Here is a 22,788-nt window from a genome sequence, read left to right as displayed (position 1 = left end):
GTATTTTCTAGACTTCCCAGAGCTTGCTTCTTGTATTGGTTTGCCTCAGTCTCTTTTCAATTTGTAAATCCTTTTCAAGTTAAAATGTTCCTGCTGCTCAACACAATAAACATTATCAGACAGGGACTGATAAGTCCTTGCTTTTGTAAGGAATTCGTTGATACTTTGAGCTTTGTCTCTTATGCTGTGACCAGGTTATTAGAATTCATGCATGGTGGTTTTATGCAGAAGAGGGAACGGGGCTTTGTCCTCCTGCACCTGGATTGCTACTCTGGCAGGTCAATCTGTCTCTCTTGCAACTTAAATACTATTTGGAAACACATCAAATGTTTCTACTATTTGTACCCTTCTTTCATATTTGTCACTTCATAACTAAGGTAATCTTTAAAAAAATTGTCAGACCGAATGTCCAGATATTTTTATTTTCTGTAGTTTTTGCCTAAGTCTTATTTTAACTCTGCACCGCTACCTCATGGATTGATTTGTCAGTCTGTAACTACACCACATATGAAGAACAGGTGGTCATATGTTGATTTACAGATTTTCTTTGAATAAGCATAAACAGAAGCAGAAATACTGGGCAAAGCTCATCTTGTACAAACCTCTGTTCTTATGTGCACAGAGTTTTACAGTCTCTAAAGTAATTGAAGTTTGCTAATTCTTACCACATTGCAATCCACTGCTTTTATGATTTCTTCTTATTCCCATCTTAAACTCCCTTTTCATGTCCTTCGTCATGAATATGAAGAATTAAATACTGCGCTGCAGGTGAAATTTCATGTTATAGGATGAGTCCTTCGCAGTTTGTGTTGGAGGCATATGTCCTTGGGTTTTGTGGGGGCAGAATAATGGCTTTTCTGGAGCTCTTTGTTGTGGGCGATGCTGTTGAGTCTGGAAAAAAAAAAAAGAAAATGCTTATGGCTATTTCCCTTTCTGGCTCCTCTGTTGTCTAAAGACTTACCTATTTTTGGTTTTAATTGGGGTATCAATCATGGTACTCTATTCAAACATGCTTTCCATAAAGCCTTTAAAATATATGACGTACATTTCTGTTCTTCTCTAATAGCGAAGACATCTGAGGACTAAATTTCACTTTAATTTTTTTTTTTTGTAACTTCCAAAAGTGTTTAATAGAAGATGCTTGAAGTTCATGTCGTGGGAAAAAGTTGTTGTAGAAGCCTAAATTTCTATGTTAGCAGAAAGCTTTAAGATAAAATCTGCTTTGCAAAACTTGTGGTGAAGTGGACCTTAAATTTAAAAAAAAAAACCAAAAAAAACCCAACAAAAACCCCAAATATAATACGTCACATCTTTAAGGGGTGGATTTAAAATACTTTACAGATATATTTCTCTATAATGTAAACATTCTAATACTGGCAGATGGACTTCTTCTCTTTCCTGTTCTAGTCTTTACTCTGACTACATTTTTTTAAATACCTAGGGAGTGTTTTCCTTTGGAAGCAGCTAAGGCCATCATGCATTTTCCTTATTGTCACAGTTTAGGCCTGGCCCCTTTGAGCAGCTGAAACCAAGCATTTGGACTCCCAAATCCCCAGGGAAAAGAGAGAGGAAAATGAGAGGAAATAGACTTGCAGAATGGAAACAAACCTATAGCTTTAATAAATTAAAATAATAATAATATAATGATGAAGAAAATAATAGGAAGTAATAAAATATATACAAAGATATGAGATCGCTCCCCCACACCTCAATGACCATACGTCACCACAAATGTCATAGAGCAGACATGAGAGAATGGGTCCACAGCTAGGAGGGAGCTGGGATCAGGAACTCGATTCAAGAATGCACGGATCCAAGATCAAACCAAGCAGATGAGGTCCTCACTGGATGTTGACATTGAAGAAGAGAGCGAGACCCTCATGATCTCTCAATTTTATACCAAATAAGGCATGTATGGGATGGGATGCTCTGTTGGTCAGTTTGGGGTTGCCTGTCCTGTCTGCTCCTCCCTGCAGGTGTGGCCTTTTGTCACCAGCTTGAAGACGGCCTTGGTTACTATAGGAATAAATATAAGCATTGGCCTCTCTGCGTACCACTGCCCATGTTGTCACTTCTATAGAGAGAACACAGTCTAAGAAGACATGCAGATAACTATCAGAAAATTATATTACTTAGATGAGACTTAGCTGAAGTTAGAAACTGATCCTCCTTTAATGCAATCCACAATACTGATGAAAGTGCATAAAAGCAAACTAATTTTAAATTCAGCTGCCTGAGCTTCTCCTGTGGTGGTAGTCATGTACTATAGTTATAGGCAGGTTTCCTCCAGACTGTAATATCAACTTCTTCCTAACAATCATTTGAAAATTCTGAAAAACAACACAGATTTCAAGGATGTAAGTATCACCAGTACAGGCAGAGGGAAATTGTTTGTGCTGTCTGTTGTAGGTGACTATGTTAAAAGTATGTAGGCTCCTTCTGTACTTCTTAATTGCTACTGCTTAAGAAACCTCAGGTCCCGAATGAGGGACTTTGGCTAGATTCCTTAGGTTATACAGCAGTGAGGATATTCTGGAATATGGTTTCATTCTGAAAGGCTATGTCTGTTGCAGACGTACGTGGCATATTTTAAACCCATTCTGGAATGCCTACTTAACTGTGAAGCCATGACTGGTATGTCTACAGGACCCTATAAGCTTTGACCTTAATTAGAGAGCCAGTCTTTCATCCCTGTCTTTGTCAGCTTCTCTTGCTAGATTTAGCATGCTACTGAATCAACTATACATGCAAAGGAATATTATGATTCAGGACATATGCACAGGAGTGGAGAGACAGCTTCAGTGTGTAGTCTGCAGTATGTAGTAATAGATAGAGGAGCGGGTAAGCTGTGATCCTGTCTCTGGGCTGCAAGGCATTCTGCATGACTTGCCTGCTGCAATCCTCCTGCTACAAATGCTGCTGACTGTGTAATGTCATAATTGTTTGCCTCTTTCCATTCAGTGTTCATATATTTCATGTCTTCGCTGGGTTTCTCTGTGCAGCAGTTTAAGAACTATTAATCGAAGATGAGCATGTAGTATCAAAATTCGCGCAATATCAAAGTGAAAACATGAAACCATGCTAACAAATACCATGGTACCCTCTCTTACTGTTCTTTCGCCTGGAGAAATGCTAGCTAGTATTTGACCTGGCAGCTGTTCTTTCTGCACGGAGCTCCTCCCGATGAAGCTAATTGGCCAAATTTCACACTTTGTACTGCTGCTAATCCTAGTGGCTCTGTGGACTTAAAAGGAATGGTGACAGATTTGCACCAGGTAACAAATCCAAGTTTGGACTGTTTGCTGGAGTTTTGTACATCACGCATCGTACCTCCAGGCCTTAAGTTTACAAAAGCAGTCTTGCTTCCCCCTGGTTTTCTCAATAGCAAATATATGCAATTAAAAAGGAAGAACAGAGGTATGTTATAGATTGATAGTCTTTTTAAGATTTCTTACTGTCTGAAAGTATATACTCATAAAATACTTTCAAATGTGATATAATAATCTGGGTTCTACTTCAGGGCTTTTACTCCCCCTGTTATAGTGATTGGTGTTGCAGCTACCAGAAACACTGGGGGATAGAAGGAAGCCTTTTGCCTTTGTAATAGCAGTGATTTTCCCTCCTTGGTGCCTTTTGCTGTTTTTTTCCACCTCACTAAAACGCAATGTATTTTCTTTGAATGATGTCATTTCATCTCTCTTTAAGATTTGAGAAGTTCAGAGATATAGAGCCACATTTCAAATCCTGTTTTCTGTAAAATGTGTGTTGCCTTTCATTCAGAAAAGCCTCTCTTTCTTCAGTCTTACTAACAGTTAAGTATGAAGTGAGGTTAAATGTACATGGTACTCTTGAGAGAATTGATGTTTAAACATGAAGTTTATGTCCAGTGATTGGGAATTTAAGTTTATTCTTCAAACAGAAGTCAGTACAGAGTTAAAAAAAATTAATGTAGTGTTTGTTGCTTTGTTTTTACCTCTCAGGATGGTAAGCTCAATTATTTACCATAGTATATAATCACAGATTAGAAAGTGAAAGGGTAAGAGAAATATATCTGCCTGTTCCAGGAGGCAAGCTGAAACCTGTATACTAATTAGATCATTCTTTAAACAAGCATTTAAGATACTAACTATTAAGAATGGAATTTTGCTTCTAAAACAGTAGTGAAATATTTCACTTAGTTTTAAGAAAATGCAGAAGATATTTATTACAAATGAGTGGGAGTTGTTTCTTAATAAAAATAATAACAGAATAGCCATCTTACCTGATTTTTAAGTTATGCAGCAAAATGCTGCCAGATCTGCTTACTGACAGAAACAATGTAGAATACAAAAGGACCAGTAATGAAAGTAATTTTTAAGAGAGGATTGATGGGTATTTTTCTTCAAGATGCACTTATCAGGATATTTATTTTGTAAAGCATACTGTAAGGATTTGGAAATTCTTTTAAAGATACCCTAATAAGAGTACAAATATAAACTCTCTGATGGCAGAGGAAAGATGTGAAGCATGGCAGGAATAACTTGACTACACATTAAGTGCTTTGTGGAGTCAAGCACAGGAGGACTAGGAAATGAAAAGTAGTTTATATGACTAAGGATGAGGAAGAAATAGTAATATAAATGTATAGGACAAAATTAGAAAAGAAGTGAGACTGAAATAAGCATCAGACTTTTAAGAAATCTTTCTTTTAGTGCTCTTCCCGTGCTTACAGGATACCAAGGAAAAAGGTAGATTGTTATTTTGGAAGCCAAGAAGTTTGGATTGCAGAGTTCCATTTTTGCATTATTTTTCATTAGGAAGACTGATTGTGTTAACCTGGCAGCCATGAGTAAAAGTTACAAGAACCTGTAAGAAAAGGTTAGAGTGTCTTGTGAATAGAAGATGAAGTCCCAGACCACAAGAAGAGAGCCAATAGGATCACAGTATTTTTAAAAGGGAAGAAAGAACAAACTGAGTTTGAGGACTAATAGATTATCCTCCCCCTGAAGAAAGGGACAGATGAATTTTGGTAAAGTATATGAAGAAAAAAAGTAATAACTGACGCAGCACATAAGCAGGAATTGCTACTTGCTGGATGCAGGAAAGGATTCCTGTATATCACAAGGTAAATGCCAGTTAACACTGCCATGTTATCGGCTAAGATGGATAGCATCCTGAGAGATATAACCAGAAACATAATGTGGCAGGCATGAAATTTGTCTGCTACACTGCAAGAAAGATGAGGGGCAGTTCAGGCGAGCCAGGATGAGAATGAGAAGCATCAGTGTTCACAAAATTTTTCTTTTCAGCTGCCTCCATCTGGGTCCTGTCCGCTCCATGACTGTAAGTTCTGCTTGACCAGCTCATTGATTTGGTTGAAAGCAAGTTCTCTTGTGCTGCTCTGTTGCCAGTTTGTTTCCAACTGGTCTGACTTGCTGAGCTGGTTTAAGGACCATGTCAGGAAGGGAGGGGCAGTGGGGCTGCCCAGCCTGCTTCCAGTATAGTCATGGAAACTATAAGCCAGCTGCATAGAATGTTTCATAAGAATGCTTTTATGTTTTTCTTGTATCAACCCTCACCTTCTATTTATTTTCAGTATAGTGTTTTATTAAGTAGATTTAATTTATTAAATAAATCATTTTGAAATGATCTTAATTACTTTCTAGGAAATTAGAGTCTTTATGAAAGAAATCAGAAGTCTTTTATGGTCCAGCTTTGGCAGGACTGGGGCACTGCTGCACCCAAAAGCATAATAAGGTATCTAGTCAGGTACCATTCTTTAATTAATGTTCAATGTGGTAACGAGTGTGGTTATCTGTGCTGTCAGATCAGTTAATTTGAAATCTGTTGCCTTCATTTCTCCTTGTGTAAGAGGATCGATAGCACATACTATAGTTTTTATGAATTTTCAAGTTCTTACTTATTCATGAATCCTGACGTTGAGAATAAGTAAAGCAGTGCACCTCAATTCAGGAGAGACAGGATTTGTAGACTTTGATCTTCTGAATATCATGACCTTGCACTGTCTGTAACCCTGTGCTCCAAAGTCCCCTTTTGTGAGCTTTTTTGAAAAAATCAAGCAGATACCATTTCTTTCTTTTTCCAGAAGTGCAGGTCTATAGCAGCCAGCTAGCTTGTAACCCCTCTAAGTTTAATTCTAAGAATAGTAACAAGCAAAACCTCACTGAAATACAGTTTAGAAATCTCTTAAGTTATATTTGTTCTGGTGATGTCAACAGCAGGCTGCCCTCCCTCTGGAGTCAAGTTGCACTCTCCTTGAGAGTAATTAAAGCTAAGCACACAATTACAACAGCCTGGATTTGTTCAGGCTTGCTGGTTGCCCACTGTCTCATAGCACCTAACATGTTGAAATGAAAGGATTATTTATCTCCAAGCCATGCAAAGGAGGTGGATTGTAACCTTAGTGACTGATTGACAGTGGGAATCCTTTATGGGACTACGTGGTCTGTGTTTTATTATCCTTTTGCTTTGCTAAAATGATTCATGGTCGTGTGGTCATAGCAAAAAACCTCTGCAGCTTATGAATATCATAAGGCATTGGTGAACCTGTAGTATCTGTCCTTCTGTTTATAAGTGGCCTAAAGAACTTTGGTCAGAAATGCAACTCTTGTGCTCTTTCCAGTCAGGTTAAAGAACCTTTATTTATATTTTAGGCGAGACAAGTGCTGAGCGTGGCTCCTGCTTTCTCGAGTGGTGTGCTTTTTGTGTTCTAGGTACAGTACAACCAGTTGCACTGGTAACTTGTAAAGCTCGAGAAACCGTCTCTGATTTGTGCCTTGCTGTGACTTTCATGATCGTGGCCTATAAAAATAGTGAAATGTAGTATGCCACACGATTAGGAAAAAGGTGAAATCCTCCAAGAAATCCTGTGAAGAATTTCTTGTTGCTTTAGTTATGGGCAGCAGACAGAACACAGGAAGAATCAGAGGAGTTTGGGAAGGAAGAGCTTTTCTCTTCTGTAGTATTATCTATTAAATTATGAAGTAGTTATATTTTTCTTTAAACTATTAGGGATTTCTTCAGTAAATCAGTCTTAGAAAAAGGATGGTATCACCTGGACTTAAATTGTAGGTGTGTTAAGTCTGCCCATGACCTCTGCACATTTGACCACTTTTGGACAGATGCTTGTACGCTGCATGCCCTGTGCTGTGGCAGAGCAGTTAAATTCAGTGTGGAATCACAGAATCACAAGGTTGGAAAGGACCCACTGGATCATCGAGTCCAACCATTCCTAACACTCCCTAAACCATGTCCCTCAGCACTTTATCCACCCGTTCCTTAAACACCTCCAGGGAAGGAATGTAGGCTGCATGGATGATGTTATGAAGGTTTTTAAATCTGCTGTCTTCCCTGTCTCATTGTTTCTTATTTCTAAACCTAATGGCACTGATTCTTCTAAAAGCATATACCTAACTATGGAAATAATGACATCTAAGGGGAAGATTGTGACTGAAATTGTGAACTTTTGGATCGAAAGGGGGTGGCCTGCATATTGAGACATCTTTTGAAATTTCTGAAAAAGTGAAAATTTTCATTGGAAGTAAAACTAGATTTCATTCCATAGAGATCCTGATTTCCCTTGCAAATAGTTTCTGGAGACTGCTTTGAACAACCTAAATTAGCTGGTTTTGCAATCTTTTACATGAAAGATGTTTAGGGAGCAATACCAGTAGAAGAAAACAAGATCAACTTAGGTAATTGTATTTTCTAGAATGGGAAAAGTAAATAAGGCATGAAATTCTCTGAGCTCTGATGACTTCTAAGAGAGTGTGAAATTATCTAATGTTATTAAGTGAATAGACATATCTGTGAGGATGCATATGGATCTAGACCCCTATTACCTTTGCTCACAGCATTGCTGAGGTGGTGTGTTGTAGTACTGAAGTGGAATAAGGAACAAGGAGCCAACTGTGGACATAAATCCCTCAAATATAAAAGTTAAGGCATAGTGGTTTGGGGCAACTAATAACAAAATGTTTACCGAGCAGCATTCCAGGTCATAGACATGTTTGGTTTAAGTGAATAGGAACTCAATACCTCCTGAAAGAAAGTCTGTGGTGAGGCTCACTGGGGGTTAGATGATGAGTTCAATGGTGACAGAATTCAGAATAAGAGTTGGATTTTGAGAAACATGAGGTTATATGCGAAGTGATAACAGACTCGCCAAAAATCTAACTGCAACCAAGTCCTATACCCCAAATTATGAATTTTTTAAGGTAATGTAAATTGGGCATATTTGCTGTTCCTTAGCAGGGAAACTTCAGTTTGACATGAAACATTATGTTATGTCAGAGTTCTAAGCCAAGAGAGAAGGGAGTGCAGTACTTCATCCTGAGACACTCAAGAGCTTGATGCCCAGCAGCTGAGAATATGTGTTGAGGGAAAAAAAATGAAGACTGGCATGGAAGTTGCACTGTGCTCTACGACGGTGACTTCAGAAGGTATGTAGTGATACCGTGTTTTAGTGCAGGGTGACAGCAGAAAAGGAAACAAGTACACTCTCAAACTGCGCCTTTGTGTTGAGAGAGTAGAAAAGGCAAGGGGAGCCTGGTTTAAATATATCAAGAAAAAGGGTCCCAAGGATTTCAGAAAGATCTCCATTAGTGCAGATGGGAAGCCAGGAGATTCTGAGAAAAAGAAATTGAGATAGACTGCAAAGCTCCATCTGACCTTAATGCAGGCAGGAGCATTGCATTAATTAATAGTTGTCACTTTGATGAAAATAAAATCCAACTTATTGAGCTTGATGGTCTTAAGCTATAACATGCCACTCTGCTTTCCAGTCAAGCAAATTGTCTTGGTTGCTTTACTGAAGTCTAGAGGATTAGCTCTTTCAAGAAACTAATCGCAAGTATGTCCGTACTAGCTACAGATAACAGCACATTGCAGTTGTACTGCAGCCAATGTGTTTCTTCTAAACATAGTGAAGGATGTTCCTTAATTAATTGCTTAGACTTGACAAGGAGCCAGTGCTAGCGAACATGCTTTGATACTAGGATGGGACTTTTGGAGTTTGCTTGACTTGAGAGTATAAATACTGCAGAAAAATCCGTGGAAGATTGTGTAGCACAATTGCTGTAAAATTTAGGCTGTATGCTGTACAAGGATGTAAGTCCTTTCTCAGCCACCAGAAAACAAGTATGGTGGCTAAAGGAGAAAGAGGACAGGAGTGTGGGTCACAAGTTATGCAAATCCAGGGCAGGGACAGGGCTCTTCCAAGTGTTCTGATCAAGCAATTGTAACGCAGTTGTTAAAGGATAATGCAAGATAATCTGTTCCACTTCTAATTATTGGTTGTATTTTCTTACTCCACCTGTTCTGGTATCTTCTATACAAAAACTACACTGATTCCTGTTGTTATTTTGAACTATTAGAAATGCAGTAGTTCATTGCATCTCTCAAAGGAGAATGAGATTTGTCTTGATTAATGTTTTGATGTATTTGTTTCTAAAATACTGACATTTCAGTTTTCCATTGTTATGCTTCTACCCTCCTGCCCTGCCCCCTTCCCCCCTGCTCCCACCAGGTATATGCCAGTACTTGTTCTGTACGATTTTGATGTACTAAATGTAGAAATTAAGGCAATAAATATTAACACAGCTCTTTTGAATACTGGTATTATTATAATAGATGTATTCTGCATCAGTTTTTCAACAACTGTATTAAGTACATGCTTAGTATTTATCATCTGTAGTCTACCTTTTTTTTTTGAAATTAACATCCTTCATTTATGGGGCATTGGAGATAAAAACCACTCAGATAGGCAGAGAAATATTAATAATACATGGAAATTAAAGTGATCCCAAGTCTGCCCCTAATATTTTAATGAGGAAAGGTCTAATCTTATGAAGATTTGCTTACTTGTAAGTGCAATTAGGTTTATATTTTTATTCTAGAATCCTTATGTGAAATACATGCGATATGTTTCTACGCTTCTTTTCCGATTGTCAATGAGCTATATATAATTATCAATGTTAAAAAAGTTAGTAACAGTTAACTTTTTGTATTGATTAAATGCTAGCGCTTCCATTTATTTGAGCAGCACCAGATTTTAATTTATTTTTGGTATTGACCTAGTTGGTAGACTCCTACAGGTATCTGAAATGCAGAAATGCCTCATTTCATGGTATCTGGTTTCATGCAAAAGGAGAATATGGAATTCTGTTAGCATGCCTTCATAGACCATTTAATTCTAGACATACAGTAATGGAAATACTAACTTCATGCTCAAGCATGCTGGAAATCATGTTTTAATTTGTAGGGAGAAAATTATTTTCATAATCTGACGTGTTTTTTAGATAAGTCATTCTTGAGCACAAAGAGCTTAAACTGTACTATAAAGAGATAATGTGTATGTTGCAGTGAGGATGTATCAAATGCTTCTGGGCTTGCTGAAACAGCTACCAAAACCTAACCCCGAAATAGAGTGCAAAATATTTCTTCGCATGTCATTTTGTATCCATGTGTTGCTATGGAAGGCTAGACCTGGACCAGTGCTTTCGTATCGATTGTCTTATGAGTGTTCCACAGAGTGGTTCTTGCGTAGCCGTAAGCACTGCACTGGTTCTTGCTGCCTTTCCTTGTAGCTCTTGATAAAAAGCACATCTTTTGAGAATTTACCCAATTTTGGTTGTTTTGGTAGATAGGCATGTATGGTTTGTGCTTTCTAAAGTTTGTTTTAAATCCGCAGGAGGACCGCTCCATTGATACCTGAGTAGTGTTTAAGAGATACAGTCTCCCAAGTTTTAAAAGATGTATATCAGTAGCTCTGATAGTAATCATATCAACTCCTAAAGGAGCTGCATCCTCATTCACTAGTTAGTTACTTTGCATAGTACCCTGGGGGCACAGAAGTTGTTGGCATTTTTCCTGTTGTCGACTGTGGGCTGTGCCCTGTCTCATATGCTGGGCTTCTGCTTCAAGTTATTTAAAAAAGAAGTTGCCTGGGTAGCAAGTTATCTCTTAGGATCATGTTAATTTGTCATTTGGGAGAATCCGTTGAAGTAACGGTCTTCTCTCTCCTTGACTATTTTACTTTTAACAGACTGGAATCCCTATGGGTATCATAAGTCTCATTTATCCTAAAACTGTATTATAAGGAAGCAATGTTTGTTCTGCTCAGTGAATCCTGAAAAAAATTAGTAAAATGCTGTATTTTTTCACATTTTTATTTAAAAGAGGAGAATGTCTTAAGGTTCATCTTCACGATTATTATTAATGGAGTACCTCTAGAATAGCTTTTTCTTTAAGTATTTTAATATCAATACCTGCTGTTTGATAACTCAGAGTTATTTTACTTGCACTTAACTTGTTTTTAGCAGTTTATTGTACACATAAAGAGAAAAAAAAGACATTCTGTAATACCTATGTATAGCTATGATTAAATGAACAAAATTAGGACATTTCTGAATTCTGTAAACTGATCATACTGAGAAGCCAAAAAGACTAATTTTTATATTAATTATTGGGAAAGGTCTTGGAGGCTAATGTATTGTAAATACCTAAACTACAAAATGTGGTGAGTTGCAAGTGATTGTTTTTTACCTGACATTTACGGGGGAAAAAATTGTAGTGAAAGCAGACAGATCTGGGGCACGGCACAATGGGAGCATCACATATAAGGGAAGAAAGCTATTAATTTCTTTCTGATGTGTATTTCTGTATGTAGGTGGGTTTTTTTTTTAATAAATGTAATTTCATTGCACCTATAATCTCATAAAACTGCATATAAGCACGTGTAGGAAAGTGTAGAAAGTGGTGTAGAAAGTAAAGGCTTTACATTGGTGTAGAAAGTAAAGGCTCCCAATAGCCTAAAATGGACAGACAATTCAGGGGTGAAAAAGCCAGCACCGCCTGCCCTTAAACTGAAAACTCTCTGTGTGTAAGTGGTGGTGGGTGTGAATAACTCAGAGTCTCTTTGAACTTTTCCCAGATACTGTCTATGGCACAAGTTAAAACATGGGCAACCATGTACAACCTGAGGTGGACGTAGATTGTTCCGTTCACAGAAATCTGTCAAGCAGATACTTTTATTCAGTCCCGATAGCACTTCAGTTAGTCTGCCACTGCTCTTGTTCTGAGTATGGACTGCTTCCTTAGATCAAAGGATTAAAACATTGTAGTAACATTTTTATGTAATAGAAAAAGGGTCAAGGCTTCGGCATAGCTTTAGATTTCTCTATAGTTGCCTTTAATGAAGACTTTGGAATAGCATGCTTTCAAGTCTGGGAAGGAATTACTTTACATATGCTAAAATTGTTCGTAAAATATATGTTAGATAAGTAATTCTGTGATGGAATTGAAGTTTTTTTTGTCTAGCGGTCTAATATTGACCCAAATCAGAGGAATTACTGTGCAGACTTTAAACCTTTTTGTTTGTCAGTGATAAAGAAAAGCACCTAGGGAGAAAACCATAAAAGTAATAATTGCACGAATGGTTTCCAGGAGGTACAAAGGGAGAAATTGTGATTTAACTGAACTTGACACCACTCTTACTTGAAAGAGATGAGCAGTGACTGTCAACCATGGCTCAAGTTAACTGTGATCACCTCTCCCAAACCTGCAGTCTTGCCAGTCTTGGCTTCTGCGGTTTTTCTCTCAAGCTGCACAAGAACTAGGGGGTGGGAGGGGAGTTGTCGGCAGAGACTCCTTGATTCTGCATGTTACCTGTCCCTTTCCGGGCTCATGGGTAAAGCATCTCTCTCTGACCCTTGGGACTCAGCTTGTCACCAGAGTGGCTGATACCAGATTTTCTAAGTAGCCCCCCAAAATACCAATTTCACTGTTTAATCTATTAATTACACGCCTTTTTCTTTTGTCAGAGGCACATCAAATTTGGGTAAATATAACAACCTTTTGTAACTTTTGCAAAAACATCAGTGTCCCAGTGCTTTACAGTGTGCATGAAGCCACTGTTACGTGTACATGGCTGAAGAGGAACAGCACCTGTTACACAGGGACTTGTTTTTCAGATAAATATGTGTAGGAGGAAGAATAATAAAACTAGACATATTGGATCATCTGCTTGAAGGAAAACCTGTTTTCCTCCACTTAGACAAGGGCAAAAGGAATCAGTGAGGATCAGAGCCTTGTAACATAGTCTGTCTGCTGCTTGTGTCTCCAGCACCCAGGTAACTCCTGCCATGGGAGTCAAAATTGACAAAGGTAAAATCCTATTTAAAAATTATGAAGCTGAAATGAGCAAATGAATTTACAAGACAGTTTATTTATATTTATGCCGAAGACTTACAAGTAGCTTAAAACAGCCTGTGTTTGACATAGTAAGTCTTCTTTATCATTAAAATGCTAATGAAATGGTAAACATCTGTTACATTTGTGAAGATAACGAAGCTTGTCAGCTACATCTTTCTTGTGCCAGTATTCCTGCTTAGCTCAGATCTGCATACAGATTTGGTGGAGTGGTGGTGAGAATCTGTTTGACCTTTGGGAGCAATGCCAGTGTAAAGCTGCCCTGTTCTGTTTGATTGGATGAGTTTGTCCTGAAGTACTTCTGTCTCTAGTTTAGGTCATCTTTATCTGATCATTCCTCCAGTGGCTTGAAAAAGTGGGTCTGAAAATCAAACCTTTTATTCGCAGTAAATGAAGCAGTAAACTGGCAAATAGAAGTGGACAAATTTCTTACTAGTAATGCCTCCCTAATAAGTCCGGTAGGTTTGTATGATTTCTATTCTGTACAGGCTCTGACTGTATCATAATCTACTGGGCATGTATTACTTTGGCAACAGAAACATCAAGAGCTGCAAAACTGTAGGCAGATTTCAATTATCTTTGTCATGTGAAATGGTCTGTACTCTGACAAGGAGTACAAAGAAGATTGCATTGTTTGCAGGAGGATGCTAATTGCTTTTTTAACTTTTAAAATTTTTATGCCAAATGCTTTCTATACTTTCATTAAAGACAGCATCGGAAACCTAGCTTAACTCTGATTTTAAATGTCAGTCACAATTTTACTCTATTCTGTGATATTTTTTCTCTAAAATTTAGTTGAAATAGGTAACCATAACTTCATTGAAGTATGTATATGGAAAGAGAGGACAGGTCTCTTTTAACTTCATGGATCTTTAATTGCTTATGAACTTCAAAGAGAAACTTGTAGAAGATAGATTGAAGATGGCACTCTGTGGGCTTTAGGTAATTGAATACAACATAGCTCTTGTTTGAATACAACTCTGAAGTCCAAATTATGTAAATCTACTGTTTCACAACCAGCTACGAGAAATAATCATCATTTTTGCAGTTGAAGATATTTTCTTTGGATAGATCCTCTGATACGCTGCTTTCCTTTTGATGCATTTTTTTCCATTATGAATATGAAGAAGAAACTGTAGACATGTTAGCCTTTACCTTTTTGACGTTTGTGACTCCACTTGAATAAGCTTTGACTTACAGTTAATTAGGCACAACTGTCAATGATTTTCATGGGCTTAGGCAGAAAGAAGCCTTACATTTATGATAGTATTGGTGTAGGAGAAAGGAGAAAAAGATCTGGGAAACTGTCTTAAGTATATTTTTCCTTTCAAGTTGTGCAGTTTAATTGGGATGGTGTTCAACTGTTCTCTCTCCATAGTTGTCAATGATCCACCTTTGTGCAATCATCACACTTTTCCTATAGAAGAAATAGCAAATAGATTATAGCCTGCTATTCATCAGCTGGATCATAGTATAATGTTTACTGTGCTGCAGTTGTGAACAAAATGACTGTCTCTCCATCATCTACAAAATCTGAGCTCAGGGCTAGTTATAAGTGTTTAGTTGTCCGAAAAAAATCCATGCAGCCCCATCTGGCTTCTGAACTCAGCTTTCCTCTTGGGTACAGTAAGATGGGTTTGAAATTGTGTCTGTGGAGGCAGCATGATGAGATTAAAGGCAGGAAACCACCTACTCTGCCTTCAGTTTTCCATATCCTTAGCAGGTGGAAAGGGGGATCCCTTAATGGCAGACTGGTACTTAGGCAGCCCATATGGAATGCCTGGCATCTTGCAGGTAGACACTTGCAGATAGATAGTAGATACTTATGGAAGAATAGAGGGAAAATTGCTTGTTTACTTCCCACACACACTGGTTTTATATAGCTCAGATGACTTCTATGAGAAGCATAGATATTGTGTCAGCTCTGCTTGAGACCAGAGAAACTCCTCAGAGAACTGTTGTGCTCCCAGTTTATGTGCTGGCCACTGATGAGTGGGAGGAGGAGGTAATTACGGAGAAATTCTGGCAGAGGTAGGAGAAGCAGAGAGTGACTTTCCCTCCTTTAGGGGTGTGGGACACTTGTATTGCAGCACCTGCTCCAGTCAGTGTTGAATTATTTATTGAACCCTGGAAGGAGAAACTGAGATTTCTTTTTTTCCTTCTTTTTTTTTTTTCTCCCCTTTTTTAATTTGAGTGAGGAAATTTTATTTGAAATCTATTTTGTATGATTCCAGGAAAAAAATACTCCCACAGGCATAACTGGAAGCTGTGTACGAGGCACACTATTATGTGAATAGGGCAGATAGCTAGTTAAAAATTAATATTTGGACATCTGTGCCTTCCCATTTCTTCAGGGTCTTTCTAGAGAATGATTCTCAAGTGTACACAGAAAGAATGTCAATGTGTAGATTTCTGGAAAGCTCTTGTTTGGAGAGAAAGATCTGGACTCCAATTAAGAAAACGCTATTTCGCATTGCATGTAAAGAGTTATGTTCATTTATGTGCTAGCTGATTATTTAATTGTTGGCTGTTTTCTAATATTTGCCCTGCACTGTGAAACAGAAGGGATGGTGTTTGTGCAGCACCTGATAGTTACTGTCAGATGAAGAAAAAATAAACATTCAGCTCAGTATTTGGAAACAAATCTCGGCATACAGCTTGCATGTATTGTGTATGCTAGTAGGCCTAATGGGCAACCAGGAATTGCAAAAGCATCTGACTTTCATGGGCACTCATCCTGGCCTTTTTGGCGCAGAAGACTTTTTCAGCTTTAGAATGGATTTATTCTCTCTGCCAGTGTGATCTATATACCATATGTCTCCTCTTCACTGTCTGAGTATCCATGACCATAGGGAAATGCTCTGCCTCATCTGTAGTGTGTAGAAATAGGTTTCTTTTAGTGATATTAACTCCTACAGAGCCACTTTGTTACCTGCCTGTATTATTTTTTCCTTGGCGGTTGTGTCAGCTATAATGTGTGTGTTGTGGAAAGGAAGAATACTATGAATTCCTGGTTTTGTTTGCTCTTGGCAGGCACTACTACACTTCCCACCCTTGTGCGCACACCTACCTTGATGATGCAGCCTTCCCTGGATATCAAACCCTTTATGTCCTTCCCTGTGGACAGCAGCTCTGCTGTTGGATTCTTCCCAAATTTTAACACAGTAAGTAAAGGTGTTTCCACATTTAGTTGCAGTGTATGCTTTCCAAGCCAATTTTTGTATCCTGTATTGAAGCTGCTTTAAAGCAGTGCATCGCTGGCACAATTTTAGAGAACTCCTTTTGTCTGTGCTGTGATGGTTGGTGCTCTCTTGTGAAAAAGGTTCAAGTGGTACTCAGCCTTCTCATTATGAATAGGGCCATTTTTTTTCAAAGTTGCTCTTTGGGGTGGTGTTTGCCCGCTGAAGAAAAACCCCGCGGCAGAGAATTGATGAGCAATAGAGTAACTTTGAGCCTGGGTGTGTTCATATCCACGTGTTGTAAAAGAGAAATATCAAAAGCTAATGGAAAACCAGCTATGACAGGTAAGGCCTAGATCTTCCACTGACTTGAGTCAAGCTGAGTCCATTACAGCCAGTGAAACAACTGGAGGATCTTGTTAATTCAGTATGATAACAGTAAAGTCTAAAATTGTGCAGCCAGCCAATATGAAAAAATCTGAACCTGCATTTTTCAGTGTATGGTACAGCATCTTGGAGTTTTGCAGAAAGATATTATTGCCAAAATAGTGCCAAATACTCCTGCAGTTCTTTTTTTTCAGAGCAGCAATAACAAAAATGCAAAATAACAGAAAATCTGTTCTATAATTCTCACTTCTTTAGTAGCTCATGAAATGGTTCTGAATGTTACCAAAATGTTTTTTTTTTGCTATTGCGCCTTAGCATTTGTTTAATTAATTATCACCTTAAATTCATTAAGTACAACAAAAGCAGTATTTTGCATGTTGCCACAAGTTTCCATGTGTGGTGGTAATTCCACGTGGAATGAGTCAGCAAACAGTAAGCTAATAGCAGCAGGAAGGAAACTGCCCCAGGTCCTTTCTGCTGAGTCAGCACGTACAATCTGGTCCTACATGACCGTTGCTTGAACTGTACAGCATCACACTTGTCACTATGATTGTGAGGGGGATGGAAAGAGAAGCAGTGTCACCACTGCCAGGCAGTGATCAGCTGAACCACTGCCAAGCGTTTCGTTTCACAGACTTACCTTCTGTCTGAAGTTAAAACAGCAAGAGGATTCTTTTCTTCATGACTTGCAAGTACGTCCTGCTGACAGGCTTTGTGCTACAGCGCACTGTGCTGTGGGGTGGTTATAACATAACTATCAGCCAGCTTCTTTCAACTGTCAGCAGCCCAACACGTTATAACCAGTAGCAAATATTACTAATTCATTGCAAAACGTATGTGTGAAAATTGTGCATTTATGACAGCGATGTGGGGATGTACATGTGTATAGATTGGGGGTGGGAGTGAGGAGTGTGCATGCACATGCCTGTATAGAAAGATATAAAAGATAAAAAAAGATCCAGATATGTTTAAGTGCGGGACCAAAACTCAGTACATGAGAATGTGTCATTCTCATCTCCTGAGCGTGACACAATTCATAATCATTTTCCATCCTCTTTCTAATACATTTGAGAATTTTATGTGTTATTGATTTGTCTACTTTCCAGTTGCACTGGTTTTATAGGTGAGCTTTTTCACAGATCTGTACATAAATACTCAGAGAACCATTTCTTTAGGGATACTGTAGTTATAGAGTCAGCCAACATTATTTGTTTACTGGTGATATTAATGAATTTCTGAGTGGCAGTAGCCTCTAGAGACAGATTAATTTTGATATTTAGACTGGTTTTGCCTACATACACTAGCTTGCGTTTATCTGGGTTGCACTCCATTTGTCTAATTCTAGGAGAGTTTATCCTTCACACTTGACATTCCTCTCCAGACTTCTGTGAGTTTTATTAAAATAGAGAGGCCTGGGATAATCAGCAAATATTGTTGACTCAATGCCTACTTCCTCCCTTGGAATTCTTGATAATTATATAAAATCATGCTGCTATGCACCACAGACTGCATGTTTAAACTATCTTTTGTGAGGAACAGTGGTTTAGTACTACTTTATTTTCAATTCACAGACTTTGCCATTTATCTTGCAGGTATTGATTTTTCCCTAGCAGTCTTTTACAATGGACTTTAAAGCTCATTGGAAAACTAAATCTTTCATGGTTATCTACTGACAAGCGCAGTGAATGCCAGCTGTCATGCACTACCTTTCTTTCTAACTTCCACAACCTTTGCAAATGTAATTTCTATGTTTGTGTATATATAATCTCTTTTTTCTTTTTCACCATAAAGCATATGGGGGAAATATGTAAAAGTATATAGAAGTTTGTAAAATCCTTTTTCCGGAAGGTCAAATTTGGGTGAGTAGAAGCTGAATCTAGTTGACCCGTAATGTGCATGTCATCCAGAATGCCAAATCTTTTTGTCTTGTGCAGGAACAGAACATTAGAAGAACATTTTGTCCCTTGTCCCCCAAAAAGCGATCATTTGCCTTATGGATCAGTCAGGAAATCTATACACTTCACTCACCAGAGGACTCGTCAAGGACTGTAAAAAACAAAACCTCTAGTGTGCAGTATTCAGTCTCTATGCCTTCAGGAGGACTGAGGGGGCTCTGCAGCAAAGAAATGCAGTCTCAAGAGAAAACTACTTTGGATCCACCTCTTCATTTTTTAATGGCAGTCAGATATAGAACTATTTTTCTAAACCTTGCAGGAGCTAGATTCTACCTTAGTTTCTGTGGCCTGGAAAAAAAAAAAATGGTTTCTGCTTAGGAGCTCGACACAGTAACTATCAGGGCAGGAAAAAACAAGGTAAAGTATTAACCGCAAACATGTTTAAAAAACCACCCTCTACAGTGTTTCCGAAATAACTTCTCTTATTTACGGAAATATACTTAAAATCTAAGATGAACCCTTTCTTATATAGTTAACTTTGACAGTTTTAAGTTCTGCAAATATCTGTGATACTCCAGATGAAACGTCAGTGTTCCCATTTCTTTTGTGAAAGTGTTCTGATCACTTGCTTCTCTCCACATGGGGTACTTTCAAATGAAGCACTGAGCATACCCTGATTTTTTTTAAGAAGAGTGCTTACCCCAAGTACATCTTATTTTCTTGATGGAATTGTGTGATTTAGTTTAAAATGCCTCCCTTCTGTCCCTCCTAAAAACATGAATAGTTCTAAAAATGCTGTGGATGTATGTGTAGTACTTATCAATTCACACCCTAATTACATTTATCTTTGTTCCTTAGGAACAAAGCTTATTATATAGGAAAAATTAATTGGGGAATGATTTCACTAACTCCTTGGATGCACAGCTTTATTCCTCAGAAAGCGTGCCTTTTTGTTCCAACAGATCAGCCAGAAAGGGGTCTTCTGAGGGCAGAATGAAGAATTCCAAGCAGAGAGGTACTGCAGAATAGGTGATCTCTTCTTTCCAGGTGTTTTCACAGCACCAGCAAATAATTTTGTCAGAACAGGACAGGCGTGATCCAGCTGTCACAGCCTGAACCCGAGTTGCCGCACAGAAGAACAAGTCCTCTCTCAGAAGTGCTGCAGCTGTGGATCCAAAGGTGTCGTCATGTTTATCCTGGCATTAAGTTCTAAAAGCTCGTGCTCAGTTACTTATACCTCTCTGTCTGAAATGCATAGTTTGAATCAAATTCTTGGCTGGTTTTACTTAAAATCTTCTTATTTATAGCAGAATGGGAGGCAGCAGCTTCCCAAGTTGGTACCTTAAATTTGGAATGGATGTGTACAAAAAGGTATTGTTTAGCAGAGCTCTTTTTTATCATGCTAAAGTGACTTCAGTGATTCCTTAACATGGAAAATCTTGCATATTGATTACATTTAAAGATCTGTAAGACTTCAAAGTCAAGTGCATAAACTCAGCAGAAGTTAAGATTACTGTGGTCCCTCTTGTGCATTTGTTATAATGCAAACTCAAATTCTATGCTTGCTGGCTTCCATCATACAGCTTCAACTTCTGTACCATTCTTTCTCTACACCTCCCTGATTCTTTTCCCCCAGATGGATGACATGAGACACTGAATGAATAAAAGGATTCTTTATGGTCACATTGTGGAAGGTTGTCATGATGCATGCACTAAAGTGTCTGAAAACCAGGATTTATCTTGCAAAACAAACTTAATGATGGCTATCTGCCTCTCCCTGGGATATATACACCTCAGAAAAAAATATCTCAAAACTCAAGTACATTCTGCCTTGTCCTGCAATGAGAGCAGCACGACATGATTCAGATTTAGTCGAAGTGGTACAGCCAGGGACCTGTCAGTCTGTACAAAAGCAGTATCAGCAACTTCTCAGATTCTATCATCATAGAAAATAATCAGCAATTCATATGCTTCCTTCTGAGTTTGTTATGGCCTCAGGGGTAATCAAAGATTATAACATCTCTTGTAGCTTTTGCTTTAGTGAAATATTTTCCATCTAACTAGCCCATGATTGGTTTCTAAGTGCTGGTTCATACCTTCATATTTTAGAGGACACAGGGGTTAATGTGGCCTAGTTACTGCTTCAGCATCTATTTCTCTTCAAATAGGTTTCTGCTGATTCTTTGTATTACAGTCCCCTCAGTCCCCTTGCAAATTGGACCAGAAGTATTTTACATCTGCTAGTGAAGGTGAGCCAGCTGGAATGGGCTACGGGAAGGGAAAGAGGAACTGACTAGGAACTTAGTCAGAAATATCTGTCTCTTCTCCAGAACTACCCTTGATGGAATGAGTATCCCTGGCCTACCCCCAAGACAACTACTAGGAGGAACTAATTTGCTCTTTCCTCTTTCTGGATTTTCAATTATGTCCCTCGTTTCTGTTTGCTGCGTTCATATTTGGAGGGCCCAGTAATCAGCCAGTGCAGAAGTGGAGGTCTGCAGATAAGAGCGCTGGGCACTCGTATTGCCGGCTTCTCTCACCCCTCTGTGCCAAGCGCCTCTTCTGCGTTTGGCACAGCACCACAGCTTGGGAGCTTGCCCTTTCCTTAGCAGTGTCTGAATTCAGCCACTTAGTGCCCTGCCGCACTGCCAAAGTGTGCTCTGGAGCTCAGGATTGTATACAGGAGGAGCAAATTACAAATGCAGCCAACTGGACGTTGCCAGTCTGTTATCTACGGTCCTCTTTACTGAAGTAGCATGTTTATGTACTCTTGATTCTGCCTTTTCCCTTTTCTGAAGTGCTGAGTGACCTGACCTGCTCTGCTCCTCTCACTCTGAAACACACTCCTCCAGAGAGCAGGTGAAGTCTTGTAAGAGCTGTACTTCATGCTCTAACTAATAGCACAGACAGGAAATCTAAGCAATTAACTTAGAACAAGAACTGTTTAGTGGGGTAGTTGGGTATTTTGTTTGGGGTTGTTTTGTTTTTCGTTTATTTTTTTTAAACAAGAAATAACATTATTATTTTCATACAGACATTTTCTTTCCCTTTTCATTGTCATGGAGGCACAAAAGGCACTACGGATTTGCCTTCTGTTCCTGTGCAGAGCACTTAAAACATTCCTATTTCACTTTTAGTTACTATGGCTATAATAGTTCATGGTTTCTGAATCATGTCCAGAATCACCCAAACTATAACACGAGGAATCAGCCTGTTACCTTTCTGTAGAGGGAATAGAAGAGAATAATAGGTGTTTTCCTGGATATTTACAGGTGAGAAAAGCAGATCTTCAGGAACCACATAATAAAGCTGAAATTCTGGCAACACAGACCTCTGCTCCAAGGCTAATCTTTGCTTTGTCCTCTGACTCTTCTCCTCTCACAGCAGCTGGCTGCAGAGTTCCTTTCCCCTCCATGTCTTCCTCTTTTCAGTTTCCCTTTTCTTTCTGTCCTTAGGCTTTTTGTACGAAGCCAGGAGTTTCTCCTTGTCTTTTTATGGCTTTGATGCAAACCAGTAGAGACCTCTTTCAACTGTGGTTGCAGTTTTTGGAAAAAAACTTTTTTCAGCCTTTGGAGGCCCTGAAAATGACTTACTTAAGGTGGTGTATTTTCCCCACAAACTATTTGTGCCATTTCTGCTGAAACTTTAAAAAGAAAAATGAGCTTCCAGCAAACACCTGATAAGATAGATACACAGAGCTGAATAGGGATAAAAAAATGTTGCCAAAAGCAAGAGATTGTCATTCACATTTTGACAACTTTTAAGTGTTTGTGGTATTTTAACATAAAGATGCAGGTTCCCTAGTTCCTATCAGGAATCTCTTTACAGAGCAACTCTTTGTTAAATAGGTGAGCCTAAATAAAACGCATTCCTGACTTGTTTCTAGTCTTTAATACATGTTATTGTCAAGAAAAAAAAATCTTACTTAAAATAATACAGACTAGCTTTAATGGAGAACCTCTTCAAATATTAATGATGGTTCAAAATTTCCTGTTACCTTGTGGGTTTGGTTTTTTTTTCTGACAAGAACTGGATGGATGAGCTCTCAGTTCTCAGATCAGCAGCCAGATAGGAAATCCTCTTTCTAAGGAGAAAGTCCACTGATGTGCATTGGTGAG

The 22,788-nt window shown here is 38.5% G+C and overlaps 1 protein-coding gene across 9 annotated transcripts in view; it reads left to right on the top strand.

Annotated features, from left to right (window-relative positions):
* ZNF385B (zinc finger protein 385B) overlaps window positions 1-22,788 on the top strand; it is a 170,031-nt gene that overhangs the window by 99,179 nt on the left and 48,064 nt on the right. For 8 of the 9 annotated variants that reach the window (XM_054070076.1, XM_054070074.1, XM_054070077.1 and 5 more), the window contains one exon: window positions 16,243-16,373. The exons of the other annotated variant lie outside the window; for it this stretch is intronic. In XM_054070076.1, coding sequence (XP_053926051.1) covers window positions 16,243-16,373 — 131 coding nt within the window. The remainder of the gene's footprint in view (window positions 1-16,242; window positions 16,374-22,788) is intronic. 9 annotated transcript variants of the gene reach the window in all.

Source organism: Cuculus canorus, chromosome 6 (genome assembly GCF_017976375.1).
Source record: "Cuculus canorus isolate bCucCan1 chromosome 6, bCucCan1.pri, whole genome shotgun sequence".
NCBI classification, from domain to species: domain Eukaryota; kingdom Metazoa; phylum Chordata; class Aves; order Cuculiformes; family Cuculidae; genus Cuculus; species Cuculus canorus.
The sequence above is the reverse complement of the archived record's forward strand: the minus strand, read 5'-3'. Positions and strand labels throughout refer to the sequence as shown.